Consider the following 15,501-nt stretch of genomic DNA (forward strand, 5'->3'; position numbering starts at 1 on the left):
CTGACCCCTTCAACAAGGAGGGAGTAGTCGCCTGTGTCATATCTTGTTGAGAAGACAACTACTGTCAGAACAACAACCTGACCATTAGATCTGGCAATGAGCTTGCCAGGAGAATGGAATTACCGTGAAGTCAGTAGCTAGTAGGGAATGCAGCTCTGTGACACTGGTGTTTAAATGAAACTGCGAGTAGTTCTTCCGTCTTTACAGTTAACCTTTAATCCATGGGTGGTGATACAGTTGAGAGTTCGAGCCAGAATATCTGGGTTAATATCTCACCTCTATTTCTCTTTAGCTTACTCAGCCAGGCACAACCTCCATTTCTGTATCTGTAGAACGGGGTACCGTAATTACCTGCCCGTTATAGGTTTGCTCTGTGTAGGGCGTTTAGCACAGAATGTGGCACTTAGTCGTATAAGTAGTGAAGATTATAATGACGTACAGTAAAACACTTACCGTTTGTGTTCTTCCGGGTTTGTGTAGTTTATGGTGTTTAAGGGAATAGGAATAGAGTGTTGTGTTTTATCTTAACTTTATGATTAACAGATTTCAGGTTCTCTACAGGCCACACTAGTAAAAAGTAAGGAACCCGTAACTGTACTTTTCAGGGATTGACGCGTGGATCAGATCCTTTGATCTGATCCGGTGTTAACATAAAGCCACGCTAATCTAGAGAAACGTTCATATGGGTGATACTTAGTCAGTGTCAGCAAACATTTTCTGACTGTAACCAGTTCTCGTTTTGAATATTATGTCCTCTAAACACTTACCTTTTTTCGCTCTCTATTTTGGAGCATCCTGCAACCCCATGCGTAACTGTGGCATTTGCCTTCACTGTTCAGTAGAGTAACCAGAAACCGTATTGTCTTTTTTTTAGCATTCCCAGTGATAGTCTCAATTTATTAAGTAGTAATGATTTCATATAAACATACTTATAGCTACTCATCATCTATTTTATTAAAAGTATTTATAATTGGGAGGGGCTGGGTGGAGGGGAGCATAAGGGGAAACATTGGGACAACTGTAATAGCATAAACAAAATACTTTTAAAAAAGAAAGTATAATTAAAACATAGAAATCAAAATTTGGGCAATCTCTATTATTTCTTGTCACTGCAAGGGCCGTTTGCACACACATGCGGATGACTTTTGGATCTTGCATGTGAAATTAACTTGGTGACTGCCTGCTAGAGCATTGAGTGTTCTTACGTTGTCCGTGTATCTGGTAGCACGCTTTGCCGAAATCCAAACAAAACTGAGGTTACTCAGAGGGCAGATGTTAGGACTCTGCCGTTTCACTATTTCTCCAGCAATTCAAGCAGAGTCTGGCACGTAGTAGCGCTTAGTTAAATATTTGCTGAATAAGTGGATACCAGTTTTGTATTCCTAGAAACTGTTCTCATCAATAATGGGCTTGTATTTAAGGTGGAGTTATCTCAGTAAAATGTGAATTAAATGAAACACTTGAAGAATACAATGTGTAGATTACTTTTCTAGTTAATTACAGCTTAAATAAATTTTAAAAATCTTTGTAAGTAGTCTCTACTGAGCATAATAAAATTTTTAAGAGTTTGTAATACTGTTACTTTACTGCTGTGTGTGTCAGTTCTCATTTTGTGTGTGTCAGTTCTCATTTTTAGACACTACAGTTAGAGTAAGTGTGATAGGTATTGTTCAAGATACGTGCTAGACATTTCTGGTAGGGTTTTATACACGAAGAAAATTTCTTTGTGTTACAGGTGATGAGTTTTGTGATTTGGCTTTTATCCTCCACCAAAAATAGAGGGTAGATAGTGGAAATTGATTGTATATGGGTTCTGGTAAGTTATAACTATTCTGTCATTCTTAAAGTTGGGGGATTTAAAAGGTCTCTTGAAGTAAATAATACTAACTGTGTTGTTGTAACACAACGTCCTATAGCAATAAGTATAGTCTGTGCCTGGGGCTTAATGACATCTACTAGTAAATTAAACTCTTAAGAATATCTAAAACCCTTAAAAATAAACCTTAAAAAAACCTAGCCTCTTTTTATCTCATTACCATACCAAATGATGATAAAGTATTTTAAGTTAGTTTTTCTTTCAGGCCAATTTTTTTAAAAAGCCCTCTTAATAGGAGTGTACATATCATATGTGTAGAGCTTGATGAAATTTCAGATGAACAGATTCATGCAGCTGGTGTGCAGACCAAAAACAAGAACATTAGGAACCACCTTAAACAGGCTAAGTTTCAGACCCTGGCCAGGTAGCTCTGTTGGTTAGAGTGTTGTCCCGATACATCAAGGTTGCAGGTTCAATCCCTAGTCAGGGCACATGGAAGAATCCACCAATGAATGCATGAGTTAGTGGGCCAACACATCTGTGTGTCTGTCTCCCTCTCCAAATTAATAAATTTTTAAAAGGCTAATTTTTTAAAAATATTAAACAACCATAGATTTAGATAAATTTGAGACACTTAGATCCGTTCTTTTTAATTTTATTACTAACTTCAAGTGTCCCTTTAGACAAGTTATTTCATCTTTCTGGGGTCTGTCCCCAGTCTTTAAACTGAGGGGCTGAGACTAAATGTTTTGTTACAGCTCTGATTCTGTAAAAGTGCAGAAAAATGGGCTGTGGTGACATAACCGGGGTATAAAAGGTTGTGGGTAGTGGGATGAGAAGACACAGTTTAATTTAAAAAGGAGGACTCATTTTTTTTCTTTTTCTTTGTTTTCCAGGTTATATTTCACACTATGTGCTGACTGTATCTACAGAAAATATTTAAAAAAAGATAAACTTTTTTCAAAGATTTTGATTCCAGTGGAATCTTTGCTTTAGATATTTGTGTGTGTGCGCGTGTGTTAGTGAATTGTGACTCCAGAAGCAATGCCTGTACAAGCTCCGCAGTGGACGGATTTCCTTTCCTGCCCGATTTGCACTCAGACTTTTGACGAAACAATTCGGAAGCCCATCAGTTTGGGTTGTGGCCATACTGTCTGCAAGATGTGCCTAAATAAGCTCCACCGCAAGGCTTGCCCATTCGACCAGACCACTATCAATACAGACATCGAGCTCCTCCCGGTGAACTCGGCATTGCTGCAGCTCGTGGGTGCTCAGGTATGGTGTGTCACTTATGATACTTTGTAATTTCTCTCTCTCTCTCTCTCTCTCTCTCTCTCTCTCTCTCTCTGTCTCTCTCTGTTTTCCTCCTGAGAGAAAATGGCTGAATTAAACCCGGGGAGTGTTGCCCTCTATTTAAATAGATAGAATTCTGTTCGGTCCTGTGCAAGCCCTTTCCTTCAGTCTGTTAGGAGAATTAGGTGGCAGTCCAGTGAGTCTCATCATCGTGCAGCAACAATCTTCCAGTCTGGGGTCAGACTCTCACAGCAACTTGAGCTATTCAGATCGCTAGAGAAACCTAGGAAGTCAGTCACAAGGGCCTCTTAGCAGGAAAATATTGTTCAAAAAACCATTGCATTTTACTTAATAAGAAAGGTGAAGCTGCTTGAGAGTTCAACTTAGCAGACGCCGAAATGAAAGATGAAGAAGGTGACAAAAGCTGTAGGGCACAGCCTTTGGGAGCCAGGTGTCTAGAGTAGGAGCAGATATCCCTGGGTACCTATAAAATACAGTGTGGTAATTCTGAAAGGAACACTCTGAAAGTTTTATGTCAGTATTCTCAAATTAGCGATCCATGGTATCCTCAGAAGGTTTCACAAAGCCAGGAGAGGCAAGTTTTTGAGAGCTACATGTGATTCATTTAAATAATCCCTTACTGGGTTAATTTGCATAATGTGAGTCTGAAGTGCCATGTGTTTAGCACAGATCATTATCTGAATAAATATATTGGAACTTCGAATCTAACCCCACGGATACCTTCCTAAAAGCTGCCATACAGCAGAGAAGGTCAGTATGGTGTGTTGGAGATAAAGCGGGCAGTTCTTACCGAAAGGCGTCACCAACAATACTACAGAACATTTGCCAGCGGGGAAGGTGCAGCTGATTGTTTCTCTTTTCTGCCTGTGCTTTTTATTTCAAAATCACTTTTTATTTAGAAAATTCCAGTATCACATTTTGGAAACATTTTAAAAATTGACTTACTAGGAGGTAATTGAGAAATACAATATCTTAATGACAAATAATCAAGGCTTACTTGTTTTCCTAAAGATGTTTAAGGATGAACTGATTCTTTTTCTACAAAACGAGTAAGGCCTTGTCATGTTTTTCTTTTCACTGAATTTCCTAGGGTGACGCTGGTTAACAAAATTATACAAGGCCTTTCATGTCTTTAACAGAAACAGCTAATGTTTGTGAAGTTTTGAGGATAGAATAGTATGTATTTTAACACATAAAGATTTCCATCTAAAAACTGGTAGAGCTAATTAATTAATTAAACAAAGTTGTAGGATATAAAATCAACCAGCAAAAATCAGCTGCATATCTATACACTGACAGAGAACAGTCCAAAAAGAAATGAAGAGAACAATTCCACTTAGAGTAGCATCAAAGAAGAATAAATTTAGCAAAGGAGGTGAAAGACTGGTATCCTGAAAACCATAAAACATTGCTGAAATTTAAAAAGACGTAAATAAATGGAAGATATCATGTGCTTATGGCTGAGCAGACTTCATATTATTAAGATGGAATAGTACCCAAGGTAATCTACAGATTTAGGGTAAGCTCTGTCAAAATCCCAGTGGTGTTCTTTTTTTATCAAAAGTAGAAAAATTCATCCTAAAACTCATATGGAACCACAAGGGACTTCAAATAGCCAAAACAATTCTTCAGAAAGAAGACAAAGTTAGAGGAATCACACTTTCTGATGTTGAAACTGCTAAGCTAGAGTGATCGAGGGGGTGTGGTACTGGCATAAAGACATGTTCAGATCAGGGGAACAGAATGGAGGGTTCAGAAATAAACCCACATGTGGTCAGATGATTTTTGACATGGTTGCCAAAACCATTCAGTGGGGAAAGGCCAGTCTTTCCAACAAATGGTTCTGGGAAAACTTGATATCCAAGTGTAAAAGAAGGAATTTGGGCCTCTACCTCACACCATGTACAAAAATTGACTGCGTGGATCAGAGGATCCACTGTAGCAGCTAGCACCTCAAAACCTTAGCAGAAATGTAGGCCTGCGTGTATTGGTGACCTTTGAGTAGGCGGTAGTTTTTTTAAATATGAAAGCAAAAGCACAAGACAGAAGATAAATTGAACTAAATCAAAATTTAAAACTTTGTGCTTCAAAGGACGTTGTTAAGACAGTGAACAAAACAACCCACAGAATGGGAGGAAATAATTGTAACTCCTCTGTCTGGTAAGAAACTTGTGTCCAGAATATACAAAAACCTCTTACAACTTAATAAAAAGAACGTAATTTTAAAATAGGCAAAGATCCGAATAAACACCTCACCAAAGAAGATACAGAGATGGCAAATGAACAAATAAATGAGCTCAGCATCATTTGTCATTTGGAATTGCAAATTAAAACAGTGAAATACTACTACACATCATTTAGAATACCTGAAATCTGAAACGCTGACACCACCAAATGCTGGCGAGGCTGTGAAACAACAGAAACTCATTTATTGCTGGTGGGAATGCAAAACGGTGCAGTCATTTTGGAAGTTATTGTATGATTCTATGATTCTGTTTATATGAAATGTCCAAAATAGGCAAATCCATAGAAACAGAAAATATTGATAGATTTGGTTTTTTGTAGGGTTGGTGGGGGTTGGGAAGAAATATATGGTAGGGGTAGCAGTTAAAACAACATGGGTTCTTTTAAGAATCCAGCCAATTTAGCCTTGACTGGTATGGCTCGGCATCATCCTGCAAAGCCAAAGGTCTCTTGTTGGAGAGGCAACTGATTGATGTTTCTCTTTTTCTCTTTTTCCCTCCCTTCCTCTCTCTCTACAAATTAATAAATAAAATCTTAAAAAAATAAAAAATAATTCAGTAAACTTAGTGGGAGCTTTGATGTTACCGGTGTTAAGGGGCAGTGCACATGTACACGCAGTACCACTTTTGTTTGGTTGATTAGCAAGCACTGAAGGAGACCTTTTCTTTTGACCTCTAGGTCCCTGAGCAGCCGCCCATTACTCTGTGTAGTGGGGTTGAAGACACGAAGCATTATGAGGAAGCCAAGAGATGTGTAGAAGAATTAGCATTGTACCTGAAACCACTCAGCAGTGCTAGAGGTAAATGGGATGCAGTTATCAATGCCAGACCAGTGTCATTTGTTTATTGGAAACCAAACTCACTGGTCCTAAATGACATGATTACAAACCGCACCAAATACAGTAGTGAATGAGGGTTTAGGTGCTGTTGGAAACATTACTTGAATGAGTTGCCAAAGAAAATACAAGTGTAAATGCAGTAACAGTGTCAGAAGGGCTCACCAGCATTTGACAGCTCTGAATCATCTGCCCTCGATTCACCTTTGTATGGCGTGCTGCAGGGGCTGTAGTGAAATCGGAAGTTGCTGTTACTGTCTGGCCATTACAGCATGTTGTCATTGGGAAGGTGAGAGTAACCACTATGAAATAACATGCCAGAGCTGTCGTGACCTCCAGATGTGAGTTTTCAACTAAGGGTTACTGTCTGGCCTCTCGATCTTTATTTCTCCGTGACTAAAATGAGTAAGGGTATATTTAATGTCAGGAATATTCGCATGAGGTAACAGCTTTTGTGTACTTCTAAAAATGCTTCACAACGCTTCACTTGTGTAATTTTATTATTCATTTTAGATATTCTAGCAGAACCCAGAACTGTTCACATACCCATAAGTCAGTCAGCCCATCAGAGGAAGTTTTCCTGGCCTCTGAAATTGCATTGTAAACCGAGGAATAACTTTCTACTCTCTTTTAAAGGAGTGGGTCTGAACAGCACTACTCAGAGTGTTCTGAGTCGCCCGATGCAGAGGAAGCTGGTGACCCTGGTCCACTGCCAGCTAGTGGAAGAAGAAGGCAGGATCCGTGCCATGCGGGCAGCTCGATCTTTAGGGGAACGGACAGTTACAGAGCTCATTCTCCAGCACCAGAATCCTCAACAACTCTCCTCTAATCTTTGGGCAGCGGTCAGGGCCCGGGGCTGCCAGTTCCTTGGACCAGGTATAGAATTAAATTTCATGGCTACTATACCAGTAATTCTGAAAGTATGATGTAGGAACTAGAAATATGTACAAAGGCTAGTTCATTGCAAATTCTATTATTATCAAGCGATATTCCCACTTGATAATCATGGCCTGGGTAATTCCATGTTAGTTTTTCAGAGCACTTAAAGCTTCCCTTAAGGCCAAAGTTTGTTCATTTTGATAGAAGTTTTTCTTAAATGTATTACCTTTTTATCTGCTTTCCTAAATAAAATATACAGAATGTAATACAAAAATGCCCCCAAAAGCTTAAAGAGTGTATCTGTTATTACCTTATCTGTTTATCAGGTGACACCTGCAAAAATTATTGAATTTTGCCTTTCCAATAAGTGGATTTATCTTATCCCTGCACATGATAAATTTTGGTTTTGCCCATCTTTTCTTAGCAATGCAGGAGGAAGCTCTAAAGCTGGTTCTCCTGGCCTTAGAAGATGGTTCTGCTTTGTCAAGAAAAGTATTGGTTCTCTTTGTGGTGCAAAGGTTGGAGCCCCGGTTCCCTCAAGCCTCCAAAACTAGCATTGGGCATGTTGTCCAGCTCCTTTATCGAGCCTCCTGCTTCAAGGTATGAACTTTGCTACATTTCCGCCTAAAGGAAACACTGTCCTTTCCCTAAGCAAGTAGTACGACTTGGAGTTTAATCAAGGTGCCTGTGTCTTTTCAGAAAACTCAATTTTTCTTTTAAAGAATATAGATAGTGTCCTATTAAAGTTAAATTTTTTTGTATTAAATTTGGATGTTAGATATTGAACAATATGTAGATCAAACCAAGCCTTAGAGATTTTTGTGTTTGGAGAGACTAATAAGCTGTGTCAGTTTTCCACCAAGAAACAAAAAGAAATGGTCTGAACAGAGAGAGCCACGGAAGCAGACAGTACGCTGCCTTTGGCTGTTTGCTCTGAGACAGTTCCTCACGTAGGGTACAGGGGCTCCATTTGCCGTTGGGGTTTCAGGATAGGTAGTAATGCTGGGCGGACTTCGTATTCCAGGTGGATTCTGTTCTGCTTCCCACACCAGCGCCCTCTATGTCTCATTCATTGTTCATCTTGTTTCCTAATGTCAGCGCTTCTTGCTTCTGATACAACACATAGGCAGTGCTGCGTGGACCAGGGAGGCGTGCCTCTAAAATGTTGTCAATTCATCCAGCCTACGTGGAAATCCACTCCTGAGGTCACCCCATTCCCTCACCTGACACTCAAACTAAAAAAAAATCTGACATTAGCCATCCTACTAAATTCTGTTCTCTCATTTTTTGAAAAGAATCAAATGACCCACAAAATCAATAGGAGAGTATATAGAATTAATGTTAAAATTTCATTTCACTTATTTATTTTTAAAAAATTTTAATGAGTGATTTTCAGAGAGAGGAATGGAGACAGGGGAAAAAAAGAAAGAAACATCCATCTGTCTTTCCACCTATCTGTGCATTCATTGGTTGATTCTTGTGTGTGCCCTGACCTTGGTATAACGGGGTGGTACTCTAACCAGCTGAGCTACCTGTGCAGGGCAAGAATTTATTTTAAAGCTGTATCTAAAAGCCAACCTTATTCGCTTTCTAGAGTCAGATTATATACTAAAAATGTGGTGTGCACTTCAGGTGTGTGCCCATACCTGTCACTTTTCTCAGGTGCCTCTGGAGCTGTCAGAGCCTCGAGCCAAAATAACTCCAGCTGGTCCAGATTGTCCCTGAATAACGCACATTTGTTATAAGTGCTTGTAACAACATGATTGTGTACTAGAATCCAGAATGTCTGTCTGCTTTCAGTGTGACTTGTTCTCCATTAACAGCACCAGGCAGGTACAATACGGGAAGCTTACAGAAGGAAGGGAAAGCCCACCTTCCCCTGCGAAGAATAACAAGGGGCTCAGAAACCCCATGTACCCACCAGGTGAACTTCTCAATCCTAATTAAAAGTGTTAACAGTAATTTTTTAAAAGATTGGACACTTGTACAAGTGCAGTTATTTTTCACTTGGGTCATGACTATTTCTCTTGGTGGCGTTTATACCACACTCTCACCCACGAAGAGATTTATCTTATACTGCACTAGGTCCTTGCCCTCACCTTTACTCGCTGTGGCAGAGTTTGTGCCAGTACCCATTTTGTCTTCCTGGTGGGACTCAGGTCAGACTCTGGTTCCCATTCCGCTTTGCAGGTGTACGTGTTCTTCGAGCTGCATTCTAGTTGTGCCCTTCCAGCATCTCTCATTTCCATTTGAGAACCTTTTCAAGCTGTGGGACAATTCTGGTGGTTCTCAGCACAGCACAGTTCCAGGACTTCAGATGTTGCATCTCCTGGAAACCCTTGGTGGTTTTTAGTTACAGAAACCTTTGAGAGCCAAGTCCAGGGAACCTCAGTGCATCACGTAGAAAGCACAGTCTGCGTGTTAATGAGGGTTAGCCTATGTTGAGGAGGTGTTCTCACACTTAGGCTTGCGCATTTGGTCTTTTGACTTACTTTTTAATAGTGGCAAAATATCAAAATATGTTTCATTTTTGTAACTGTAGTTCTTGATTTTTTTATCTATTTGGTTTCTCTATGGACTTACCTAACAAAATTTAAGTTCGATCTTCTTGTAATAAGAATGGAATATGTTTTCAAATATTGTGTCAGTATGACCTAAAAGTCTTGACTAAAACATTTTGTAGCTTCTTTGGTGGAAATTTTCTACTAGAGAAACTTGAGTCCTAAAAAGTTTACAGGCAAAATATGTTCTAAAATGTGTTAGGATATAAGGTGATCCTAGACAAGAATTATTTTACTTTCATATGTTAAGGATTTGGCCTAAACCCAGCTTGACTGAAAGTGTGAATTGTTGGGAATGAGAACAATAGCATCTGCCTCCAACAAGTTTGGAGCATTAAATGAGTTAACACTTCAATATAACAGTTGGTAAGGTAGCTTAATACATTGACTGGCACATGCTAAGTGCTCAATAAGTGTTAATTATTTCAATTCCTAAAAGATACTGTCATCATTATCATGATTGTTGTAGTTCAGCATCTCAGAATTTACACTTTCTGTTGGTAGCTCACCCTACAAAACTCCATGGAGAATTAGGCCACGTAAAATTAGTCATCTTTAGAATCACACCAGCATCCAAGGCTCCAGTTGTAAGTACCAACTGGCTGAACAACTGGCAAACCCTGCAGTAATACTCCACAGTTACGGACAACAAATGTACGTTGCTTTTCAGAATATTGTACTTGCATTAGTATTTTCTCTTTTTTTCACTAGTGCATATACACACACATACAGTTTAAAGTGCATTATGTGTTAAGGTCTGTTCAGTCTTTGGATTTGTGCCAGCACATATTCATTCCAGAAGATTCTGACATCAGTAAAAGGGAAATGTTTTATTGGCAAAAGAGTGTGCTCCATTTTAATCTTGCTATTGTTACTAAAAGAAATGTGTTACATTCATAATTATCTGTTATCTGTAAAGGCTCTTACAAAGTGCAAGCCCGTTTTGTCCTTTCTCTGACTCACGATGAGATGTATGTGTGTAACAGGTCACCAAACGTGATGAGGACTCTTCTCTGATGCAGCTGAAGGAGGAATTTAGAACCTATGAAGCGCTGCGGCGGGAACATGACTCGCAGATAGTGCAGATTGCGATGGAGGCGGGCTTGCGGATCGCGCCGGACCAGTGGTCCTCCTTGCTTTACGGGGACCAGTCTCACAAGTCTCACATGCAGTCCATCATTGACAAGGTAGACCTTGTTTGGCCCTCTCTGCTCGGGCTGGTCCTGGGGTGCTGGGAATCCATTTACTAAGTAATGTGCATTACAGGGGTACTGCACGTCAGACTCCTCGTGAAGTGTATTCTCTGTAGTCAGGTGTCATGTCATAGCTAGTCACATGGTACACCAGTTTGTTCATGTAGAGACTGTGTTAAATTGAGGTATAATGGACATCATTCATGCAGGATTTGATTGGCGTTGTAAGGCTTTGTCCAGCGCGCGCACTCTTTTCTTAGAGAGGCTCTCATCTCTTATGTCATCGCCTCCCTTCTTTCATTGTTCCCAAGTCGTATTCACTGTGTCAGTTAAACCCGTTGTCTGAATGCCTCTATAGTCTGCGTGTAGCAGCCACTTATGGCCTGGGACGTGTTCACATCGACGTTTCGTGTATTCTCAGCCAGAAAAATTTTGCATAAGTTACCAACCATTCTCAATTTGATCAGTTTTCAGTAAAGTTCTACTTTATCTGTTGTTTGTTATGATGAAAAAATTAGTAGAGCATACATGAATTTTAGGTCAGCCTCCATTATTTACTTCTTACTCTAAGAGCTGTTTTTAATTTTCTTAAAATAGGAGCATACTAAGAAAAAACTGGAGCATACTATAAATGTGTTGTAATTCAATATGAAATATATGAAAGCACTATAAAAAAGCCTTAGAATGCCATGTAAATATATTATGTCCAATAACAGTGTTTAATTTTTACTATTTTACCTTACATACTTATAACCATAGAGATCATATACTTTAGAGTTCACCCTACCATTAGTTGGGAGAAATAAAGTCAAGATGTTGAGCTGACTGGGTGCGTGCCTGGTGGTTTAAAGGATTCATTCATGTATTCTTCCCAGCACCCCTGTGTGGTCCCTTTCATACAGAGGCAGAGAGGCTAAGTACGCTCCTCCCACGACGGACCTGGATTTGAACTAGGGTGGCCTGACTCTAGCACCCATGTTCGTAACCACTGAGCCTCTTTCCAGGCTACTCAGTCTCTCTGTCTGTCTCTTTTTATCTTTTTTTGTTATTCCCAAAGATAGAATTATTTGAATGAGTAGAAGATTGATGTTGAAGGAGAATGGGAAATGTGTTTTATAATACGTGGTGCATAATTTTCAATACAACATATATTTCTTGTGCTGTCCTTTAAGTCTTCCCTAGGTACCTTAACCAAACTTTACCTGTAATTTGTAGGTCTAAAATTATGCAGCTGACTGACTGTAACATATTGAAACCCTAGTAATGATCTCTTAAAGAACTGGCTTTCTACCTCTGAAAAGAATCTCGACTTCTTTTATAAAGATTCTTCAAGGAAGTTGACCTTATTGGCTGAACTGGACTATATAACTAGGTGTATGTCCTGTAATAATTTTCTCACATTATGAGCAAGAATTTGAATTTACTATCCAGAGACCTTCATACAACAAACTGATACACAAACTTTGCAGTATATGTGATGTACTACATTGTATAGAGCAATAGAACTTGCTGTGATAATAGAATGTTCTATATGTGCACTGTCCAATATGGTGATCACTAGCCACACATGGGTATTTTTTTAATTGATTTTTGAGGGGTGAGGAGGAAGGGAGAGACAGAAAAAGCAACATCACTTTTTTCTTCCACTTATCTATGCGTTCATTGGTTGTTGCTTGTACATGCCCCGATCGGGGACTGAACTCTCAACCTTGGTGTATCAGGATAACGGTCTAACTAATGGAGCTAGCAGCCAGGGCCCACACATAGTTATTAAGCAACTGAAATGTGATTTGTACAACTGATGAACTAAAATTTTTGCTTTAGCACTGGCTGGTGTAGCTCAGTGGATTGAGTGTGGGCTGCGAACCAAAGGGTTGTGGGTTTGATTCCCAGTCAGGGCACATGCCTGGGTTGCAGGTCAGATCCCCAGTAGGGGGTGTGCAAGAGGCAACCACACATTGATATTTCTCTTTCCCTCTCTTTCTCCTTCCCTTCCCCTCTCTCTAAAAACAAATAAATCTTAAAAAAATTTTTTTTTAATTTAAATAGCCACATGTTGCTAATGGTTAATGTATTGAACAGTGGGAATAGAAAATTTATTAAAATTAATAAGAAAAGCATAATCCTAGTAAAGTAATGGACAAAGAAACATGAATTAACAATTCACAAAGGAGAAATATATCTAGTTGACTGGATAGACTTCAGCCCCAAAAGTAATTAAATACACATTTAAAACAGTGACAAATCAAATGTTGCCTGTTTAATTAGTAAAAGAAACATATATGCTCATACACTGCTGATGGCTTATAAAACGCACTACAGATCTTTCGGGGAGCCATTCATCAGTGAATAAAAATTCAAAATATTCATGTCCTTTGACCAAACTTAGTATTCCTAATAATTTATTTTAAGGAAATAATTTAAACTTTCAAAAAGGCTATGAGCTCAAAGGTATTAATTGCTCTATTATTCATAAAGAAGAAAATGAGGGGATGGTTAAAAAAGTTAAGAACTGTCTACTTAGAACCCTGTTTTATGGCCATTAAAATTACAGTTATGACTGTCAGAACAGATACTTACAATTATGAAAGAACAGATACTTTCTGCAACTGATAAGTAGTATTTAATTTCTTTAAAAAATTAGTGAAATATTTTAATTAAGTCTTTGTGGTAGATACAGGGGTATTGTCATTATATTAGTTACTTTTGTGGATAGCAATATAAAAATGTTTTGTTATAATATCAAAGGTATCCAAAACCATGACTTTATAAACTGCTTATAACTAGGTAAAAAAACATGTACAGATGAAAAATTTAAATATAGATATGTCAGCATTCTAGTAGTAATATTATTTTCCATGTCTTTTAAAATGTATGCTTTTAAAGAAAAATTATCTTTTATAGAGTGACCTTTTGCGAGGGAAATATTCTCATCTGTGTTAATGAACAGTTAATTTTCCCAAGTATAAACCCTAAGTTATTATCACATAATCAACGTTTTTTCCTATTAGAGGTTATGTATGGGCAGCATAAGGAAGTTAATGCATTAAGCCTTAGGAAAATATACAACCTGGTGGATTCCAAGAATCCCAAACCGAATTAGGATTTTTCAGAGTTACAGTGGACTTTGGAAGTTATTTAGTCCGTACAACCCACGCACTTCAGACTGAGTCTGTAAAGGTTATAGCCAGTGTCGTGGTCTTTGGTCTATAAGAGAACTTGAACTCAAACTCCAGCTGAGTTCAGTTTCATTGTTCTTGCCTTTGTATAGCATTATCTCTAGACTATATTTCCAAATTTCAATTATTTGCAAGGATCCCAAGAGCCAAACTCTGAGAACATAAAATGGGAAGAGTACTTCCCAGCCGAGAGCCGAGAGAGTTCTCCCTGTGAGGACTGGCAGCAGAGGGAATACGCCAAGCTCTGTAGATGCAGAGGTGCAGGGTTCGCTCAGGTAGCAGCAGGTAATCCAGTCTGGCCAAAGCTGGGGTGTTTGGGAGGGTAAAAATTAAATTAATAAATTGTGAACATGATTGTGAATATTGCAAATAATCTTTGTTTTAAAAGGATTACCTGGCCTTTGGGGAAGTTAATATTTTTCTTTTTTAAGTTGCAGACTCCAGCCTCTTTTGCACAAAGTGTTCAGGAACTAACCATTGCTCTCCAGCGGACTGGAGACCCAGCAAACTTGAACCGACTGAGACCCCATTTGGAGCTATTGGCAAACATCGACCCTAGTCCAGGTAAACCCAGGGGAGATTGACAGAGGACTGCGTCCCCTGTGTGCCCCAGTGCTGCTGATGGTTTTCTAAATTACTTTTTGTCACATTCTTCTAGAATTTCCCAGAGTGGTTACTTCAGGTTTTTTCTACAGTATTTTAAGTTTCTGGCTGCAGTCTTCTTTGTTTCTATTATTACTTCAACTAATAGTTACTTAATACTTTTTACTATGCTGTTCATAGATTCTCTCTGGAATCCTTTCTCTCACTGTAGAGTTGGGCTGTATTTTACCATTCTCGTCTCTTGACAAAACTCAAGTTTTCCCCTTTTTTCTAAATCATATGTCATTAGTTGCATTTTTGGTCCCATTTTTTTGGTTTTCAACCCCTTTCCTATCCTTCTTCCTGACCTGAAAATCACCCAACCTTCATTTTTCACCTCATACTTCATCTGAGATATTTTGATTTGGATCCTATTGCAGTTCCTGTGTATATTCCCACTACTGAACTAAAACCCTCTTTCTTTTTACAGATTTATTTATTTATTTATTTATTTTTAGAGAGAAGGGAAGGGAGGGAGAAAGAGAGGGAGAGAAACATTCATGTGTGGTTGCCTCTCACGCACATGCCCCCCCCTCCCCCCGCCCTTCCTCTCCATGGGACCCGGCCCACAACCCAGGCATGTGCCCTGACTGGGAATTGAACCTGTGACCCTTTGCTTTGCAGGCCAGCTCTCAATCCACTGAGCCATAGCAGCCAGGGCTGAACTAAAACTCTCTTAACATTCACTATTAATTTGCAATTTTCTAATTCCAAAGGCTTCTCTCGGTCCTCACATTACTTGATTTGTCCTCAGCATTTGATAATGTTGACTACTTCCTTGATACGGAGACTCTTGTAGTAGCTTATAGCTTATATCCGTAGTCTTACGGTTATCTTC

The 15,501-nt window shown here is 39.0% G+C and overlaps 1 protein-coding gene across 2 annotated transcripts in view; it reads left to right on the forward strand.

Moving 5' to 3' along the window:
* The window catches only part of RC3H1 (ring finger and CCCH-type domains 1), a 66,537-nt gene that overhangs the window by 22,887 nt on the left and 28,149 nt on the right, over positions 1–15,501 (forward strand). The window contains exons 2-7 of one of the 2 annotated variants that reach the window (XM_053914582.2): positions 2,713–3,091; positions 6,053–6,173; positions 6,846–7,085; positions 7,513–7,688; positions 10,636–10,836; positions 14,459–14,585. In XM_053914582.2, coding sequence (XP_053770557.1) covers positions 2,861–3,091; positions 6,053–6,173; positions 6,846–7,085; positions 7,513–7,688; positions 10,636–10,836; positions 14,459–14,585 — 1,096 coding nt within the window. In that variant the 5' untranslated portion in view covers positions 2,713–2,860. Of the gene's footprint in view, positions 1–2,712; positions 3,092–6,052; positions 6,174–6,845; positions 7,086–7,512; positions 7,689–10,635; positions 10,837–14,452; positions 14,586–15,501 lie in introns of both variants that reach the window. The other variant, XM_053914581.2, reaches the window with a different exon arrangement.

Source organism: Desmodus rotundus, chromosome 12 (genome assembly GCF_022682495.2).
Source record: "Desmodus rotundus isolate HL8 chromosome 12, HLdesRot8A.1, whole genome shotgun sequence".
NCBI classification, from domain to species: domain Eukaryota; kingdom Metazoa; phylum Chordata; class Mammalia; order Chiroptera; family Phyllostomidae; genus Desmodus; species Desmodus rotundus.